Source organism: Neovison vison, chromosome 6, assembly GCF_020171115.1.
Source record: "Neovison vison isolate M4711 chromosome 6, ASM_NN_V1, whole genome shotgun sequence".
NCBI lineage: Eukaryota > Metazoa > Chordata > Mammalia > Carnivora > Mustelidae > Neogale > Neogale vison.
In genome coordinates this window covers 129,964,025-129,981,583 of record NC_058096.1, presented here as the reverse complement: position 1 = coordinate 129,981,583, position 17,559 = coordinate 129,964,025, and the positions used below count along the sequence as shown (strand labels likewise).

At 40.5% G+C, this 17,559-nt stretch overlaps 1 protein-coding gene across 3 annotated transcripts in view; it reads right to left on the bottom strand.

Moving 5' to 3' along the window:
• Positions 1 to 14,418: 14,418 nt before the first annotated feature.
• Positions 14,419 to 17,559, bottom strand: part of TOPBP1 (DNA topoisomerase II binding protein 1) — a 68,364-nt gene continuing 65,223 nt past the window's right edge. For all 3 annotated transcript variants that reach the window (XM_044252336.1, XM_044252337.1, XM_044252338.1), the window contains one exon: positions 14,419 to 15,145. In XM_044252336.1, coding sequence (XP_044108271.1) covers positions 15,002 to 15,145 — 144 coding nt within the window. In that variant the 3' untranslated portion in view covers positions 14,419 to 15,001. The remainder of the gene's footprint in view (positions 15,146 to 17,559) is intronic.

The window sequence follows — 17,559 nt, the reverse complement described above, 5'->3', positions numbered from 1 at the left end:
TATACACATTTTAACAATATTTCTTCTGTGAATCCATTAGCATGGAATGTCTTTCTATTTCTTTGTGTCTTCAATTTCTTTCTTCAGTGTTTCATGGTTTTTAGAATACAGGTCTTTTACCTCTTTGGTTAGTTTATTCTAGGTATCTTATTATTTTTGGTTTAATTGTAAATGGGATTTCTCTTTCTGGTGCTACATTATTAGTGTATAAAAATGCAACATATTTCTGCACACCGATTTTTGTATCCTGCAATTTTACTGAAGCCATTTATGAGTTTTAGTAGGTGTTTTTTTTTTTTTTTTTGGTGGAGTCTTTAGGGTTTTCTTTAGAATAGTATCATGCCCCTGTAAATAGTGAAATTTTTACTTCTTCCTTACCAATTTGGACTCCGTCTATTTCTTTTTCTTGTCTGATTGTTGTGGCTGGGACTTTCAGGATTGTGTGTTGAATAAAAGTGGTGAGAGTAGACATCCTTGTCTTGTTTCTGACCTTAGGAGAAAAGTTCAAGGTTTCCCTACTGAGTATGTTGCTCTAGTTTTTTCCTATATGGCTTTTTTTATGTTGAGGTATGTTCCTTCTAAATCTACTTTGTTGAGGGTTTTTTTTTTTCTTTAATCATGAATGGGTATTGTACTTCATCAAATACCTTTTCTGTGTCTATTGAAATGATCATGTGGTTTTTATCCTTTCTCTTATTTTTTTTTAAGATTTTATTTATTTGATGGGCAGAGATCACAACTAGGCAGAGAGGCAGGCAGAGAGAGAGAGGAGGAAGCAGGCTCCCCACTGAGCAGAGAGCCTGATGTGGGGCTCTATCCCAGGATACTGAGATCATGACCTGAGCCGAAGGCAGAGGCTTTAAACCACTGAGCCACCCAGGTGCCCCTATCCTTTCTCTTATTTATGTAATGTATCATGTTGATTGATTTGTGAATATTGAACCACACTTGCATCCTGGGAATAAATCTCACTGGATTGTGGTGAATGACTTTTTTAATGTATTGTATTCAGTTTGCTAGAATTTTGCTGAGGATTTTTGCATCTCTGTTCATCAGAGATATTGGCCTACAGTTCTCTCTCTCTCTCTTTTTTTTTTTTTTTTGGATGCTGTCTTCATCTGATTTTGGTTTTTGGTTGCTGGCCTCATAGAATGTATATGAAAGTTTTCATTCCTTTTCTATTTTTTTGAGTCATTTGAGAAGACTACGTATTAATTCTTTAAATGTTTGGTAGAATTCACTGGTAAACCATCTGGTCCTGGACTTTTTTTGCTGTTGGGAAATTTTTGGTTACTACATCAATCTTCTTGCTGGAAATTCGTCTGTTCAAATTTTCTATTTCTTGGGGCACCTGGGTGGCTCAGTGGGTTAAAGCCTCTGCCTTCGGCTCAGGTCATGATCTCAGGGTCCTGAGATGGAGCCCCGTGTCAGGCTCTCTGCTCAGCGGGGAGCCTGCTTCCTCCTCTCTCTCTCTGCCTGCCTCTCTGCATACTTGTGACCTCTGTCTGTCAAATGAATAAATAAAATCTTTTAAAAAATTTTCTATTTCTTCCTGTTTAAGTTTTTTTTAATTAACATATAATGTATTATTTGTTTCAGGGGTACAGGTCTGTGATTCATCAGTCTTACATGATTCATCAGTATTACACAATTCACAGCACTCACCATAGCACTTACCCTCCCCAATGTCCATCCCCCAGCGACCCCATCCCTCCCACTCCCCCCACCAGCGACCCTCAGTTTGCTTCCTGAGATTAAGAGTCTCTCATGGTTTGTCTCCCTCTCCGGTTTCATCTTGTTTCATTTTTTCCTTCCCTTCCCCTATGATCCTCTGTCTTGTTTCTCAAATTCATCCTATGAGTGAGATCACATGATAATTGTCTTTCTTTGATTGACTTATTTTGCTTAGCATAATAGCCTCTGGTTCTATCCATGTTGCTGCAAATGGCAAGATATCTTTTTTTGATGGCTGCATAAAATTCATATATATATATATATATATATATATATATACCACATCTTCCATAGTTTGGCCATTATGGACATTGTTGCTATAAACATTGGGGTACATGTGCCCCTTCAGATCACTACATTTGTATCTTTGGGGTAAATACCCTGTAGTAAAATTGGTGGGTCGTAGTGTAGCTGTGTTCTCAACTTTTTTTTTTTCAATTTATTTATTTTCAGAAAAACTTTATTCATTATTTTTTCACCACACCCAGTGCTCCATGCAAGCCGTGCCCTCTATAATACCCACCACCTGGTACCCCAACCTCCCACCCCCCCCCCCCCGCCACTTCAAACCTCTCAGATTGTTTTTCAGAGTCCATAGTCTCTCATGGTTCACCTCCCCTTCCAATTTACCCAAATTCCCTACTCCTCTCTAACGCCCCTTGTCCTCCATGCTATTTGTTATGCTCCACAAATAAGTGAAACCATATGATAATTGACTCTCTCTGCTCGACTTTTTGAGGGACCTCCATACTGTTTTCTGGAGTGGCTATACCAGCTTGCATTCCCACCAACAATGTAGGAGGGTTCACCTTTCTCTGCATCCTCGTCAACACCTGTCGTTTCCAGACTTGTTAATTTTAGCCATTCTGACTGGTGTGAGGTGGTATCTCATTGTGGTTTTGATTTGTATTTCCCTGATCTTGAGTGATCTTGAGCATTTTTCATGTGTGTATTGGCCATTTGGATGTCTTCTTTGGAGAAATGTCTGTTCATGTCTTCTGCCCATTTCTTGACTGGATTATTTGTTTTTTTGGATATTGAGTTTGATAAGTTCTTTATAGATTTTGAATACTAGCCCTTTATCTGAAATGTCATTTGCAAATATCTTCTCCCATTCTGTTGGTTGTATATTGGTTTTGTCAACTATTTCCTTTGCTGTGCAAAAGCTTATCTTGATGAAGTCCTAATAGTTCATTTTTGCCCTTACTTCCCTTGCCTTTGGCATGGTTTCTAAGAAGGTTGCTGCGGCTGAGGTCGAAGAGGTTTCTGCCTATGTTCTCCTCAAGGATTTTGATAGATTCCTGTCCCACATTGAGGTCACATCCATTTTGAATCTATTTTGTGCATGGTGTAAGGAAATGGTTCAGTTTCACTCTTCTGCATGTGGCTGTCCAATTTGCCCAACACCATTTGTTGAAGAAACTGTCTTTTTTCCACTGGACATTCTTTCCTGCTTTGTCAAAGATTAGCTGACCATAGAATTAAGGGTCTATTTCTGGGCTCTCTATTCTGTTCTATTGATCTATGTGTCTGTTTTTGTGCCGGTACCATACTGTCTTGATGATGACAGCTTTGTCATAGAGCTTGAGGTCTGGAATTGTAATGCCACCAACTTCAGCTTTCTTTTTCAACATTCCTCTGGCTATTCGAGGTTCCATGTAAATTTTAGAATTATTTGTTCCATCTCTTTGAAAAAAGTTGATGGTATTTTTATAGGGATTGCATTTACTTATTTATTTATTTATTTTTCATTTGAGAGCAAGACAGAGAGACAGAGTATACGCAGGGGGCGAGACAAAGGCAGAGGGAGAAACAGACTCCCTGATGAGCAAGGAGCCTAACGTGGGGTTCAGTCTCCAGACCTGGAGATCATGACCTGAGCCAAAGGCAGACATTTAACTACTTTAAGACACCCAGGTTCCCTGAGAGGGAATACATTAAATGTGTAGTTTACACTAATTAGCACAGATGTTTTCACAATATTTGTTCTTCCAATCCATAAGCATGGAACATTTTTCCATTTCTTTTTTTTTTTTAAGATTTTATTTTTTTATTTGACAGAGATCACAAGTAGGCAGAGCAGTAGGCAGAGCAATAGGCAGATAGAGGGATGCTTCCTACTGAGCAGAGAGCCCAATGCAGGGCTCAATCCCAGGACCCTGAGAGCATGACCTGAGCTGAAGGCAGAGGCTCAACCCACTGAGCCACCCAGGCGCACCCATTTTTCCATTTCTTTGTGTCCTCTTCAATCTCTTTCATCAGTATTCTGTAGTTTTGAGTACAGATTCTTTGCCTCTTTGGTTAGGTTTATTCCTAGGTATCTTACGGTTTTGGGTGCAAATGTAAATGGGATTGACTCCTTAATTTCTCTTTCTTCTGTCTTGTTGGTGTATGGAAATGCTACTGATTTCTGTGCATTGATTTTATATCCTGACACTTTACAGAATTCCTGTATGAGTTCTGGCAGTTTTGGGGTGGAGTCTTTTGGGTTTTCCACATAAAATATCATATCATCTGCAAAGAATGAGAGCGTGACTACTACTTTGCTGATTCAGATGCCTTTTATTTCTTTTTATTGTCTGATTGCTGAGGCTAGGACCTCTAGTACTGTGTTGAATAGCAGAGCTGTTAGTCACTTCTGTCTCCCTGGTCTCTGGCCGCAGTACATGCTTGCCCAGCCTGTGACCAAGTGTTTCTATCTCTGGTACATGGCCCTGTTTGGAGATTCCAAACAGCAGCAGATTTCTGTGGCACGTGTTCCTCCTGGGGGAGGTGGGGTGGTCTCCCTGGATCTGCCACTTGTGGGGTCGCTGCTTGAAGTGTAGTGACCTGACAGTGCCATGGATCATGGTTTAAGGTAACCCCAAGCTGAGAGGCCACTGCTCAGCTCATCTCTGTAGTTGGATTTCCCGTTCTGATACTTGGGAGGTCTGCAACACTCAGGTCCCCCCCTTCTTTCTGTGACCCTGAGGATCCTGAGACTACAGTGTCCCAGCAAGTGTGTTCTACCCATCCCACCCACCCTTAGCCACTGGAGTGACGTCCCGCAGTGGAACAGACTTTTAAAGTTCCGATTTTGTGCTCCACTGCTCCACTGCTGCACTGCTTGCTGGGAGCGTGCCCACCCCCCCACATCTATCTTCCCGTCTGTCACTTCGGATTCACTTCTCCACATGTCCTACCTTCCAGAAAGTGGTTGCTTTTCTATTCATAGAGTTGCTACTGTTTTTTTCTTGGATTGCCTGTTGAGTTCGTAGGTGTTGAGAATGGTTTGATAATTATCTAGCTGAACTCCTGGGACCAGAGGAAATTTAGGTTTACTCCTTGGCCATCTTGCTTTTCTCTCCTGAAGTGGTCTTTCACTAAGTCTCCTGCTTCAGTTTTAGTAGTTTGTATGTTTCTAGAAATTTATCCATTTCTCTAGTTTGTCTAATATTTATTTATTTGTTTCTTTTCTTTCTTTCTTTCTTTCTTTGACAGAGAGAGAGGGAGAGAGCAAGCACAAGCAGAGGGGATGGCAGGCAGGGGAGAAGCAGTCTCCCTGCTCAGCAAGAAGCCTGATGTGGGGCTTGATCCCAGGACCTGGGATCATGACCTGAGCCAAAGGCAGATGCTTAACAGACTGAGCTACCTAGGTGCCCCTAATTTTTTGGTATACACTTTTTCATAGTATTATAATTGTTTGTATTTCTGTTATGTTGTTATTTATCTTTCATTTGTGACTTTGTTTGAGTCCTTTGTCTCTCTCTCCCAGTTGTTGTGTGTGTGCTTGTTTGCTTGTTTGTTTTTGATGAATCTGGCTAGAAGTTTATCAATTTTGTTGATCTTTTCAGAAAACCAGTTCCTGGTTTCATTGATCTGTTCTATTGTTTTTATAGCTTCTGTATCATTTATTTCTGCTCTAATCTTTATTATTTCCTTCCTTCTGCTGGTTTGGGGTTTTGTTTATTTTTCTACCTCATGTAGGTGTGAAGTTAGGTTGAGATTTTTCTTTCTTCTTAAGTTAGATCTGTATTGTTATAAACTTCCCTCTTAAAACAACTTTTACTGTATCTCAAAGGTGTTGGACTTCTTTTTTAATTTTTATTTGTTTGCATGTAGTTTTTAATTTCTGCTTTGATTTCTTGATTGACTCATTCATTGTTGAAATGTATGTTCTTTAACCTGCATGTATTTATGATCTCCCCAGACTGTGTGTGTGTGTGTGTGTGTGTGTGTGGTTGATTTCTAGTTTCATGGCATGTGGTCAGAAAGGCACATGGTACAATTTTGATCTTTTGGAATTTGTTGAGGTTTTGTTTGTAGCCTAATGGCCTAATATGTGATCTATTCTGGAGAATGTTTTATGTGCACTTGAAAACAATGTGTATTCTGCTGTTAGATGATAGAATGTTCTGAATGTGTCTGTTAAACTCATCTGGTCCAGTATGTATTCAGAGCTACTGTTCCCTTGTTGATCTGTTTGGATGACCTGTCTATCAATGTAAGTAGTATATTAAAGTTCCGAAATTATTGTATTTGTTATTAACTATATTATGTATTTGGGTGCTCTCAAGTTGGGTGCACAAGTACTTATAATTGTTATATCTTGTTGTTGTCCCCTTTATTGTTATTTATTACATATTATTATTATATATGTCCTTCATTTTTTTTTACATTTTTTGTTTTAAACTCTCTTTTGTCTGATGTAAGTATTTTTACTTGGCTTTCTTTCTTCCTTCCATCCTTCTTTTCTTTCTTTTTTTTTAAACATTTTATTTTTAAGTAATCTTTACAGCCAGCAGGGGCCTCAAGCTTATAACCCTGAAATCAAGAATTGCATGCTCCACCAACTGAGCCAGCCAGGTGCCCTGATCCTTGGCTTTCTTTCAACACTCATTTACATGATAAATGTTTCTCTAACCCCTCACTTTCAATCTGCAAGTGTCTTTAGGTCTGAAATGAGTCTCTTGTAGGCAGCATATAGGTGGGTCTTGATATTTTTTTCTACTCTGTCACCATGTCTTTTGCTTGGAGCAAATTTAGTTCATTTACATTCAAACTAATTATTAATAGATATGTATTTGTTGCCATTCTGTTACTTGTTTTGTGGTTTTATAGTTTTCCCTCTGATCCTTCTTTTTCTTTCTTTCATGTTTTGCTGTCTTGTTTGTTTTTTTAGTGATATACTTTGATTCCGTACTCTTTATTTTTTGCCTATCTATTACTGTTTTTTTGATTTGTGGTTACCATTGGGTTTATATATAACATCTTCTGCATATAACAAATCTATATTACTTAATTTTGAACTCATTCTTTACTCCTTTCCACATTTTGTTACTTGTTATATTTTATGTTGTTTATTTTATGCTCCTTTTGTCTGATTTTTACAGATACGCTTTATTTTTTTTTTGTGCTTCCTATTTTTCTTACTGTTTCAATTTTTGCTTTCCACTTAGAGTCTCCTATAACATTTTTTTTTTAAAGATTTTATTTATTTATTTGACAGACAGAGATCACAAGTAGGCAGAGAGGCAGGCAGAGAGAGAGGAGGAAGCAGGCTCCCTGCTGAGCAGAGAACATGATGCGGGGCTCGATCCCAGGACCCCGGGATCATGACCTGAGCCGAAGGCAGAGGCTTTAACCCACTGAGCCACCCAGGCACCCCTCCTATAACGTTTCTTGTAGGGCTCATTTAGTGGTTATAAATTCCTTTAATTTGTGGGGGGGACTCTTAATCTCTCCTTCTATTCTGAATGATAGTCTTGCTGGATAGAGTCTTCTTGGCTGCAGATCTGCCCACTTCAGCATTTTGAAAACATCATGCCACTTTCTTCTGTTCTGCGAATTTCTGCTGAAAAATCAGCTGATGGTCTTACGGGGGGGGGGGTTTCCTCAATAGTTAACTGTCTTTTTTTTTTTTCCCCCCTCTTGCAACCTTTAAAATTCTCTTATTATCACCTCCCCACCCCTTGCCCCATTTTAATTGCTGTGTGTCTTGGTGTGGACCTTCTTGGGTTAAATTTGTGGGGATCTCTGTGCCTCCTGAATCTGGATCTATGTTTCCCTTCCCAGATTCAGGAAGTTTGTAGTTCTTATTTTTTTTCAAATAGCTTTTCTGGTTCCCTTTCTCTTCTCCTTCTGGGATCTCTATAATGGGATTTTGGTACGTTTTAAATTGTCACAGGGTTCCTTTAACCTATCCTCATTTTTAAAATTCTTTTTTCTTTTTGCTGTTTAACTTGGTTGCTTTCTACTACCCTGTCTTCAGATCACGAATGTGTGCTGCATCCTTTAATCTACTGTTGATTCCCTCTAGTATATTTTTCACTTTACTTATTGTATTCCTCTGCTCTGATTGGTTCTTTTTATATTTTTTCTTTGTTGAAGTTCTCACTGAATTCACCCACTCTTCTCCCAAACCTGATGAGCATCTTTATGACCATTACTTTGAAATCTTTATCAGGTAGATTGGTTATCTTGGTTTTGTTCTCTTTTGAGGTTCTTATTTTTTCATCTTGAATCTATTCCTCGGTCTCTTCGCTTTGACACAAGGTGTTTGTTTCTGTGAATTAGGTCAACTATATTCCTGGTCTTGAAGGTAGTGGCCTTATGTAGAAGGCTACTACCAGGGTTTCCCATGTGTGGACTGTGTGTGTCCTCCTGTTGTGACTTGGCCGCAACTGCTGCAGACCTGCTGGTGGGTACGGCTGGCTTCCAGCATAGCCTGCTGAGAGACCTGGCTGTAGCTGCTTGTGTGCACTGTTGGGTGACGTTAGTCTCCCATACAGCTCCCTGAAAGTCCTTGCCACAGTTTTTGGTGATATGTTTGTGGGCAGGGCTGCCTCCCTTTCCCTGCTTGTCCTGGCAAGGGCTGTCACAAAGTGACTCCAAAGTAGTCACTTTGGAAGGATGCTGGTCTCAGTCAGAGCTGTTGGATGTGGCTGGGCAGAAGTTCCTTTGGAGGGGCACCCTCCCAGGTGAGTGGGGTGGGTATGGAGGGAAATGCTGAGTGGGGTGAGCTGCACTAGCTAGGTAGATGTAGAGTGTTAGACTGGCTCCCATCAACAATGGAGCAGTTAGGTTGAAGGAGGGCAAGAAAAATGGTGTGTGTCAGCACCTCCATCCCTGGAGAAAGTTCTTAAGAGACCCCTGCCCCTTTGGCACATGCCTTATGGTCAATCTCCTTCACATATAATCCAGGTGCTTCTGAAACTGTTGCCTCTGTGATGGCTCTCAGAGTGCGTGATATAGTATGTTTTGCCTTTAAGAATGGAGTCCCAGTTTCCTATATCCTTCTGGTCTCCCAGAATTCAGCCCTGCTGATTTTCAGATGAGATCGGGCGCGTTCAGGGTGGTATGGCCGTAGACTAGCCCTGCTGATTTTCAAAGCCAGAGATTAAGGGAGCTTGCCTTCCCAGTGCAGATGCCCAAGGCAGGGTGTGCTGGATGTGGAGATTGGACCCCTCATTCCTCAGAGAGGATCTTTGTACCTGTGATAATCCTCCTGTTTGTGGTTCCCCATCTGTGGGTGGCCGCACTGGGAATTTTGGTTCCTAACCACATTTCTGTCCTCCTACCTTCTCAATATAGCTTTCTCTGTATATCTTTAGCTGTGGAAGAGCTGTTCTGCCAGTCTTCATGTCACTTTCAGAGTGAGTTTCTCTATATTTAGCTGTAGTCTTGATGTGTCTGTGGGAGGAAGCGAGCTCAGGATCTTACTCCACCATCTTTTCAAGTTCCCACTTGTTGTCTCTAACTTTTGACACTTTAATTATAATGTGTCTTTGGGCTCCTCTTATTTGGAACTCTGGGCTTATTTCCTCCTCCAGGTCAGAGAAGTTTTCAACCATTATTTCTTCATATTTGTTTTCTGCACTACTCCATCCCTCCGACCTGCCCCCATCTCTTCTCCTTCTGAGAGCCCTGTAATGCATATATTGGTTTTCTTGATGATGTCCTCTAGGTCCCTTAAGCTATAATCACTTTTTTCTTTTTGATACTCTGATTCAATGACTTCTACTCTCCTGTCTTTGAGCCCTCTGATCTTTGTTTCATCTAACCTCCTGTTGAACCCCTCTAGTATACTTTTTTTTTTTTTTTAAAAGAAAGGGAGAGGGGCGCCTGGGTGGCTCAGTGGGTTAGAGCCTCTGCCCTCAGCTTGGGTCATGATCTCAGGGTCCTGGGATCAAGCCCCGCATCAGGCTCTCTGCTCGGCAGGGAGCCTGCTTCCTCCTCTCTCTGCTTGCCTCTCTTCCTACTTATGATCTCTCTCTGTCAAATAAGTCAATAAAATCTTTTAAAAAAAAGAAATGGAGAGACTGCAGGGGAGGGGGACAGACAGAGGGAAAGGGAAAGAGAATCTTAAGCAGGCTCCACACCCAGTGTAAAGCCAGACAAGGAGCTTGATCTCACAACCCTGAGATCATGACCCAAGCAAAATCAAGAGTTGGATGTTTAGTCAATTGAACCACCTAGGTGCACCTCTATTGTACTTTTTTAGTTACTGTATTCTTCAGGTCTGTGACTTCTGTTTGGTACTTTGTTATATTTTCTCTTTGTTGAAACTTTAACTTCATTCATTCATTATTTTGAGCTTGGCGAGAATCTTTATGACCATTATTTTGAACTCTTTACAAGGTAAATCACTTGTCTCCATTTCATTATGGTGTTATTCTAAGGTTTTATCTTGTTTTTTTGTTTTGTTTTGTTTTTTTTCTTTGGGAATGTATTCTTTCTTTTCTTCATTTTCTTTGAGTCTCTGTTAGTTTCTGTGCATTAGATAACACAGTTTGAAGGTGTAGTCTTGTGTAGGAGATGATCCTCATTGTTCAACCCTGTGCTAGCTCTTGGGTGTCTCTTGAACGGTTTGTCCAAGCAGCCTACTTTATTATCAGTGACTCCTAGTAGCTGAAGTGTGCCAAGAACTATCAGAGTCCCAAAGGGAGGATCTTGGTCAGCACCTAAATTCTGATTGGAAGCCAGACCCTCATATGGTAACTTTTAAAGTATGCAGATATACCTTTTCCAGGGGAATGGAAATGGCACTTCTGTCTGCTTCCTCTGCACTGAGTCCTGGGATAATCGCCTGTTAATTTTTTTTTTTTTTTTTTTTTTTTGCTATTGCCCCACTGAACCTGTGAACAGAAGCCCCACCAGCCACAACCCAGCTATTGTGGGACGGATCTTCTCGGGGTCTGCCATAAATGCTGGAGCACCAGATGTATATACCCATTCCTTTCTCAAAGACACCAGTGACCTAGGGTGGGACAGAGGGACAATGAAAATATGGTGCCCACTGGACCCCCATCCTGGTCTTTGCAGAAGATGATAGTTGGCCTCCAGATGTGGGTTTAACTGGAAGCCAGCTCCTCAGGTCAGTTATAAGGAAGCCAATTGGCCTCTCACAGTAAGTCTGGGATTGTGTTTCAGTCTGAGGTCTATGCTGTGCCGAGGGTGGTAGCTAAGAACTGTTTATGGGATTATTAACAGCCCTATGGGACCTGGGAATGTAAGCCCTGTTTGCCACCAGACCCAGGTGGGCAAGTATTATATCCCAGGGAATAGTTACAAAAATGGGCCACCAGATTTGTGCACAAGCTCCTGTTTAGGAGATACTGATGACTTGGCACTAGGCAGAGGGAGCGTGTGAAGATACTGCTGTGCTCTTGAGTTTCCTGGAAAGGATTGTAGTTGGTCCTTATCTTAGCTTCTTGTTTAATTAAACCAGCCCCTCAGGCCACAGCTACAAAGCTAAGCTAATAGACCTCTCACAGAAAGACTGTAGGTGTGTTTGTTTGCTGTCCCCGTGCTGTGCCCCAGGAGGTACCCACTGAATAACTTTCTGCATTTGCTATAAGATCTGTGAATGTAAGCCTTGCTGGCCACCAGACAGGTGACCAGGTATGTCCTCTGGACAGAAGCCACACAAACATGGGCACCAGAAGAGTGCATAAGCTCCTTCCTGGGAGATGACAGTAACCTGGAGTGGGGCAGGGGGAGGGGGCAGGAATGTGCCCACAGGCCTCTAGATGTTAGAAGTCTGTCCTTCAGGCTGAAGGATTAAGATAAGCAACCATGCCTCCTTCACAAGAAGCCTGAAGCCGAATTTCAGTTGCTGAGGCAAGAACCAATTAAGAACGGTTTTTGCTTTTGTTACCATCCCACAGGAGCCAGGTGATCAAGAGGTGTTCTCTGGGTGGCAGCTGCTGCAAAAACTGGGGCACCAGACATTAAAACAGAGCACCAAACGTGTGAACAAACTCCCTTCCGGGAAATAGTAGTGGCTGGGAGTGTGGCAGAGGGAGAGCGCAAGATGGCGCTTGCCAGGCCTCAAGACTTTGGACTGTATTTAAGTAGGTCCTTCCTCAATTGGATGCCTGCCCCTCAGGCTGAAGCTTTAAGATAAGCTAACTAGGCCTCTCTCACAAAAGGTCGGGGCACTTTTCAGCTGCATCTGCTCTGGGCTCCAGAGTGGATGGGTCCATGTCAGCCCTTAGAAGCTGTTTCTCGGATTCCCGTTGCCATGTGGGCTCGTGGAAGCAAGCCCCTTTGGCTTTCAAAGCTAGATGTTTTGGGAGCTCATCTCTGAGGGGCAGGTCTTAAAAGGGTGCCAGATGTGGGGTTCAAACCCTTTACCTTTTAGAGAGAAGCTTGGGGTCACAAATTCCCTCCTGATCCTGGGTTGCTGCACTAGAGGTGAGGTTTATGCTGAGATGTGGAAACAGAGCTGGTTGGCTTAACTTTGTTGACAGATCCAGATTAAAAAGTCTTTTTAGGATTACAGAGTGGGAATCGGCATACTATGGCCCACTGCCCATTTTTGTATGGCTTTGAGCTAAGAATGGCTGGGACGCAATACCACAAAGACCCAGCTCACAAAGCTTAAAATGTTGACTATCTGGACTTCTACAGAAAAGTTTGCCAACTCCTGATATAAAGCGATGTGTGTTAAAGCACTGTTGGGTGAAATGTTTAGATTTAGATTTAGACTTAGACAGATTTAGATTGTAACAGTGGTTTGTCTCTTTTGGGTGGTAAGTCACAGACCTGAGTTGTAAAACTGAGCTCTGCCCTGAAAATGCACGTATACCAAACTGTGCCCATGCCTATTCTAGCCACGATGGCCCCCGGTTAAGAATCTTTGCGCTGTAATATTTATTAGTCCTGCATGAGCTGCCTGAATTAGGGCCCCCAGCTGTACAATCCTGCTTAACCTAACTACCTCCCTAAAAGCCCTATCTCCAGTTTGTCACTATGGGGATTAGGCTGTAACCTCTGAATCTGCGTATGTGTGTGCAGCACAGTTCAGTCTGTAATACAGATCCTGCCTCTCTAATCTCTGTGAGAAAGTATGCTTTCTAAAGGTGGTTTGCTCCTGAATCCCACATACTACATATATGCTAAGGAATATTTGTTGAATTATGGAATGTTGGCCATCAGACTGATGCACATAAAAACCCACAGAGGAATGTAAGATTCTAATTGAAGTGTCACATTGAAATACTGTAGCAATTCTGAGGAGAAACTAAGAATAATCAAGGAACGCTTTCTTTCCTTCTTAAATGAGGGAACTTCCCATGCTTAGAACTATTTGCATGTAAGGCCTTGCATTCAAGCTTTGGAAGCCAAAGCTTGAAATGGTTGATGTAGAGATTCTAAATAATCAGGAGGAGCCGGTGAGAGCTGGAGTCTTAAAATTATAAACTATTTATTTAAGAACTGACTGAAAAAAACAAAACAGTTCATAATCTTGGCAGAAAAGAAAATGGTACATTATGTAATTTTATCTGGGCTAGAGAGAAAAAGGATCTAACAATTTCTTTAAAAGAGTGCACCTGAAATCGTTTTGAACAGTAGTGACTATTTCAAAGAATTTAAAGGATGAAATTCAGGGAAACTTACTGCAAACTGCCAGTGAAAAGACTCCACTCACACAAAATGGCCCTGGTAAAAGCAGATTGGGTGTTTTTGTTTGGGGATGGGGCATGGCTCCATGACAATGCTATCTATTTGGCTGTGTAGGACTTTTTGTCCTGAGCTGTGAATTTAGTTCAAAGCCAAAACCTCTGAAGGGCCGGGATAATCCCCACTACTATTTCTCTCTATTTAGAGGAAGATCTGACTAAAAACTTGAAGGGTTTTGTGTCCAGGTTAAGAATTTCAACCCTTTGCCACTTGAGTTTGCCTTTCAAAGAGTCATGAAATGGGACCATTTACATCAAAATCATGGTTCTGATTCTGGTTCCTCCTTTCAGCAAAATGAGGTAGCCTTACATTTCCAGGACTGTAGTAACACATGTAGTATTTGGTGTTTACATTTAGATTAATAAAGGCTAATGCAATTTTGTAGTTCCAATAAAAGGGTTTTTAACCCAGGAACAGAATATCCTACGTAAGTAACAAACATCCGAAATATAACTAGCAATTCACTGAGTTTTGTTTTTTAAGTTATTTTAGGGAGGGAGGGGGGCAGAGGGAAAAGGACAGGGAATCCAAGCAGACTCTGTGCTGAGCCCTGAGCCTGACTTGGGACTTGATCCCAGGACCTGAGCTGAAACCAAGAGTAGATGCTCAACCATCTGTACCACCCAGGTGCCCCAGCAATTTGCTTTTCAAACTAAATCTTACAATCATTTAATGCTTCAACAAGAGAATGGACACCAGAATACTCTGCATTTAAAAACTTAGCTGAACTTGTATGAGTCACTTTTATTCTTTACTGTCTTTATTTTCCAAGTTTGGGCGCCCAAACTTGGCAAACATCATGGAGATCTGTACAAGCATGCATATACATATATACACTCACACATATTTAAGTTTAAAGCCTCAGTTCCTCATTAAACCTTGTACTCAGGCTCCTGTTAAAAAGAGGGAAAGGGGTGAGAAGAATCAGGGAAATTATGAATAAATCCCAATTGACAACTTCCTTATTGTTACAAATTAAAGCGGACATCTTAAGGCAAAATCTATCACCTTACTAAAACTTCCACTAAGCTACAGTCTCAGATATTTACAAGAAAATAAATAATCAGCCCCATACACCTTCAAGCACTTTAATGACAAGCTAGCTAAGGCTTTGTATTTTGTTGTTATTTCAGGTAAAACAGTTAATATTTCAGTGATTAAAATTTCAGGTGTTAAAAACTACAAGCAAGGTCATCATGACACTCTGAAGCTGAATTCTTCTTCAGACACTTGTCTTTAAATTACTATGCAAATCCAGGACAGTAACAATCAGGCTTTATAGTTAAAATACTAATGTTTGGTGACTGAAGAGTAAACATTATTAGTTTACTCTAGGTCTTTTGATTTTATTTTTCTCTGTAGGAGCTTTCCTCTTCTGTGATAATCCAGGCCCAGGTTCCTTATTATTTGGAAGAAACGAAATTGCTTCTGGGAGACAGTAATTTTCTACTCGAGGAGGGGATTCCTATAAAAGAGGAAAAAAAAATGCTTGTTTTTTTTCCTTGACTGTGCTCTTTAACCAGAAAAACTTAAAATTGGTCTTTTAAGGTATGCTACTTAGCACATCACATTTAGGGAACAGAACCGGTATGACAAAATCTCACCTTTTATCAGAAAAAAATGTATAGCTCAGGTGGAATTGGGCCAGTTAGATCTTGATAATGGTTTCATTTGTAAAGTATGGTTAAGATGTGACACCTTATATTCTCAATTTTTAAAAATCTTTTCTATTTAATCTTAAAACATGTGAGATAGCTATTAGTTATTCCTTATTTTACAATAAGATATGTTATTTAACCTTTTTTTATAACTGGCAGGTAGCAAAGCAAAAATTCATACACTGCCTCTAAAATCCTTGCACTTTTGGGGCACCTGGGTGGCTCAGTGGATTAAAGCCTCTGCCTTCAGCTCAGGTCATGATCCCAGATTCTTGGGATCAAGCCCCATATCGGGTGCTCTGCTCAGCAGGGAGCCTGCTTCCCCACCCTCTCTCTGCCTGCCTCTCTCCCTATTTGTAATCGCTGTCTGTTAAATAAATAAATAAATAAATAAATAAAACCTTAAAAAACAACAACAACAAAAAACCCTTGCACTTCTCTTCCTCACAACCACATTCCAACCTTAAAGGACCTTTCCCCTCCTTATTTACAAGTGTGATAAAACTTAATTTTCTAGCAAGATGGCAGACTGGATAACATGAAAATGAATCACAAAATACTGGGTAAGTGCCTTTTGATTCAACTCTTCCCTGATGACGACTTCTGACCCAAATATATGAAAAGCAACTACCCTGACATTTAGGAAGCACACCAAAGGCATTCCATGGAACTGCACATTAAAACCACAATGAGAGATTATGACATACTGAAATGGCTAAAATAAAGTGACAAATGTAGGTTAGGGTACAGAAAAACTGGATCACTTGTATTGGTAGGAATGTAAATTATGACCACTCTGGACACACACAACTTAGGAATTTATCCTAGTGCGATCAAATCTTATTTTCACACAAAACCTGTGCAAAAAATGTTCATAGCAGCTTTACTCATAATAGTTCCAAAGTAGAAACAACCTAGACGTCCTTCAATACATTAATGGTTAAGCTGTAGTATATCTGAACTGTTCAGCAATAAAAAGTAAAAAAATTACTGATACAAGCAACACCTCAATGATTCTCAAGATAATTTTGCTAAAAAAAAAAAATACACTATATTGATTCATTTTAAGATTTAAAGAAACTGACAACAGATTAGTGATTAACTGGTATAAAAGACCACTGGGAGAAGAGAATGAAGGGAAGGAGGTGGGTGTAGTTAAGAAAAGGCAAAATGAAAGATTGCTGTAGTGACAGACTGTTCTGTGTCTTGACTGTGGTGGCAGACACATGAAGTAGAAGTGGGGAAATCAGAGGGGAAAGGAGTGGGGAAATCAGAGGGGAAAGGAGTGGGGAAAGGAGGATTGTATCAGGTTGACATCCTGGTTTTAATATTGTACTCTGTTTTTGCAAGATGTTATCCACTGGGGGAACTGTATTATTTCTTACAATTGCATGTAAAGCTAAAATTACCTCCAAATAAAAGCAGCACATCTTGCTCATGACCCAGATGTTGGAAATAGTAGACAATGATACTAAAGCAGCTCTTATCCTTGAAAAAGCAGACAAATAGAAACTATAAAAAAGAACAGATTCTAGATGTAAAAAAAATTTTAATATCTAATTAAAAAATCTCATGGAATAGGCTTAAGAATAGAATAAAAATAACAAAAATTAGTGAAGTTGGAGGCAGATAAATAGGAATTAAAAAAACAAAAAAATGATTGCAAACAAAGTAACCATGGCCTGAGGGACCCGTGGGACAGTTTCAAAAGGTATGAGTGATTAAATTAGGAAAGAATGGAGCAGAAGTAATGATCAAAACTTCTCAAATTTGGGGCACCTGGGTGGCTCAGTGGGTTAAGCCTCTGCCTTCAGCTGGGGTCATGGTCTCGGGGTCCTGGGATCGAGCCTCACATCGGGCTCTCTGCTCAGCGGGGAGCCTGCTTCCCCCTCCCCCTCTGCCTGCCTTTCTGCCTACTTGTGATCTCTCTCTGTGTCAAATAAGTAAAATCTTTAAAACAACAACAACAACAACAACAAAAAACTTCTCAAATTTGGTGAAAGAGAAGTTTACAGACTGAAGAAACCCTGTAGACATGAAGCAGGATTAATATAAAGAAACCACACCTGGAAGTACCATAAATGTTGAAAATCAAAGATGAAACAGCCAGAAAAAAAAAAAAAAATCAGATACTGCATTGCATACAGAAGAAGAATTCAAATTACTACTGACTTCTTCTCAGAAGCAATGGAGGCCAGCAGAAAGTGGAATCTTTAGTAGA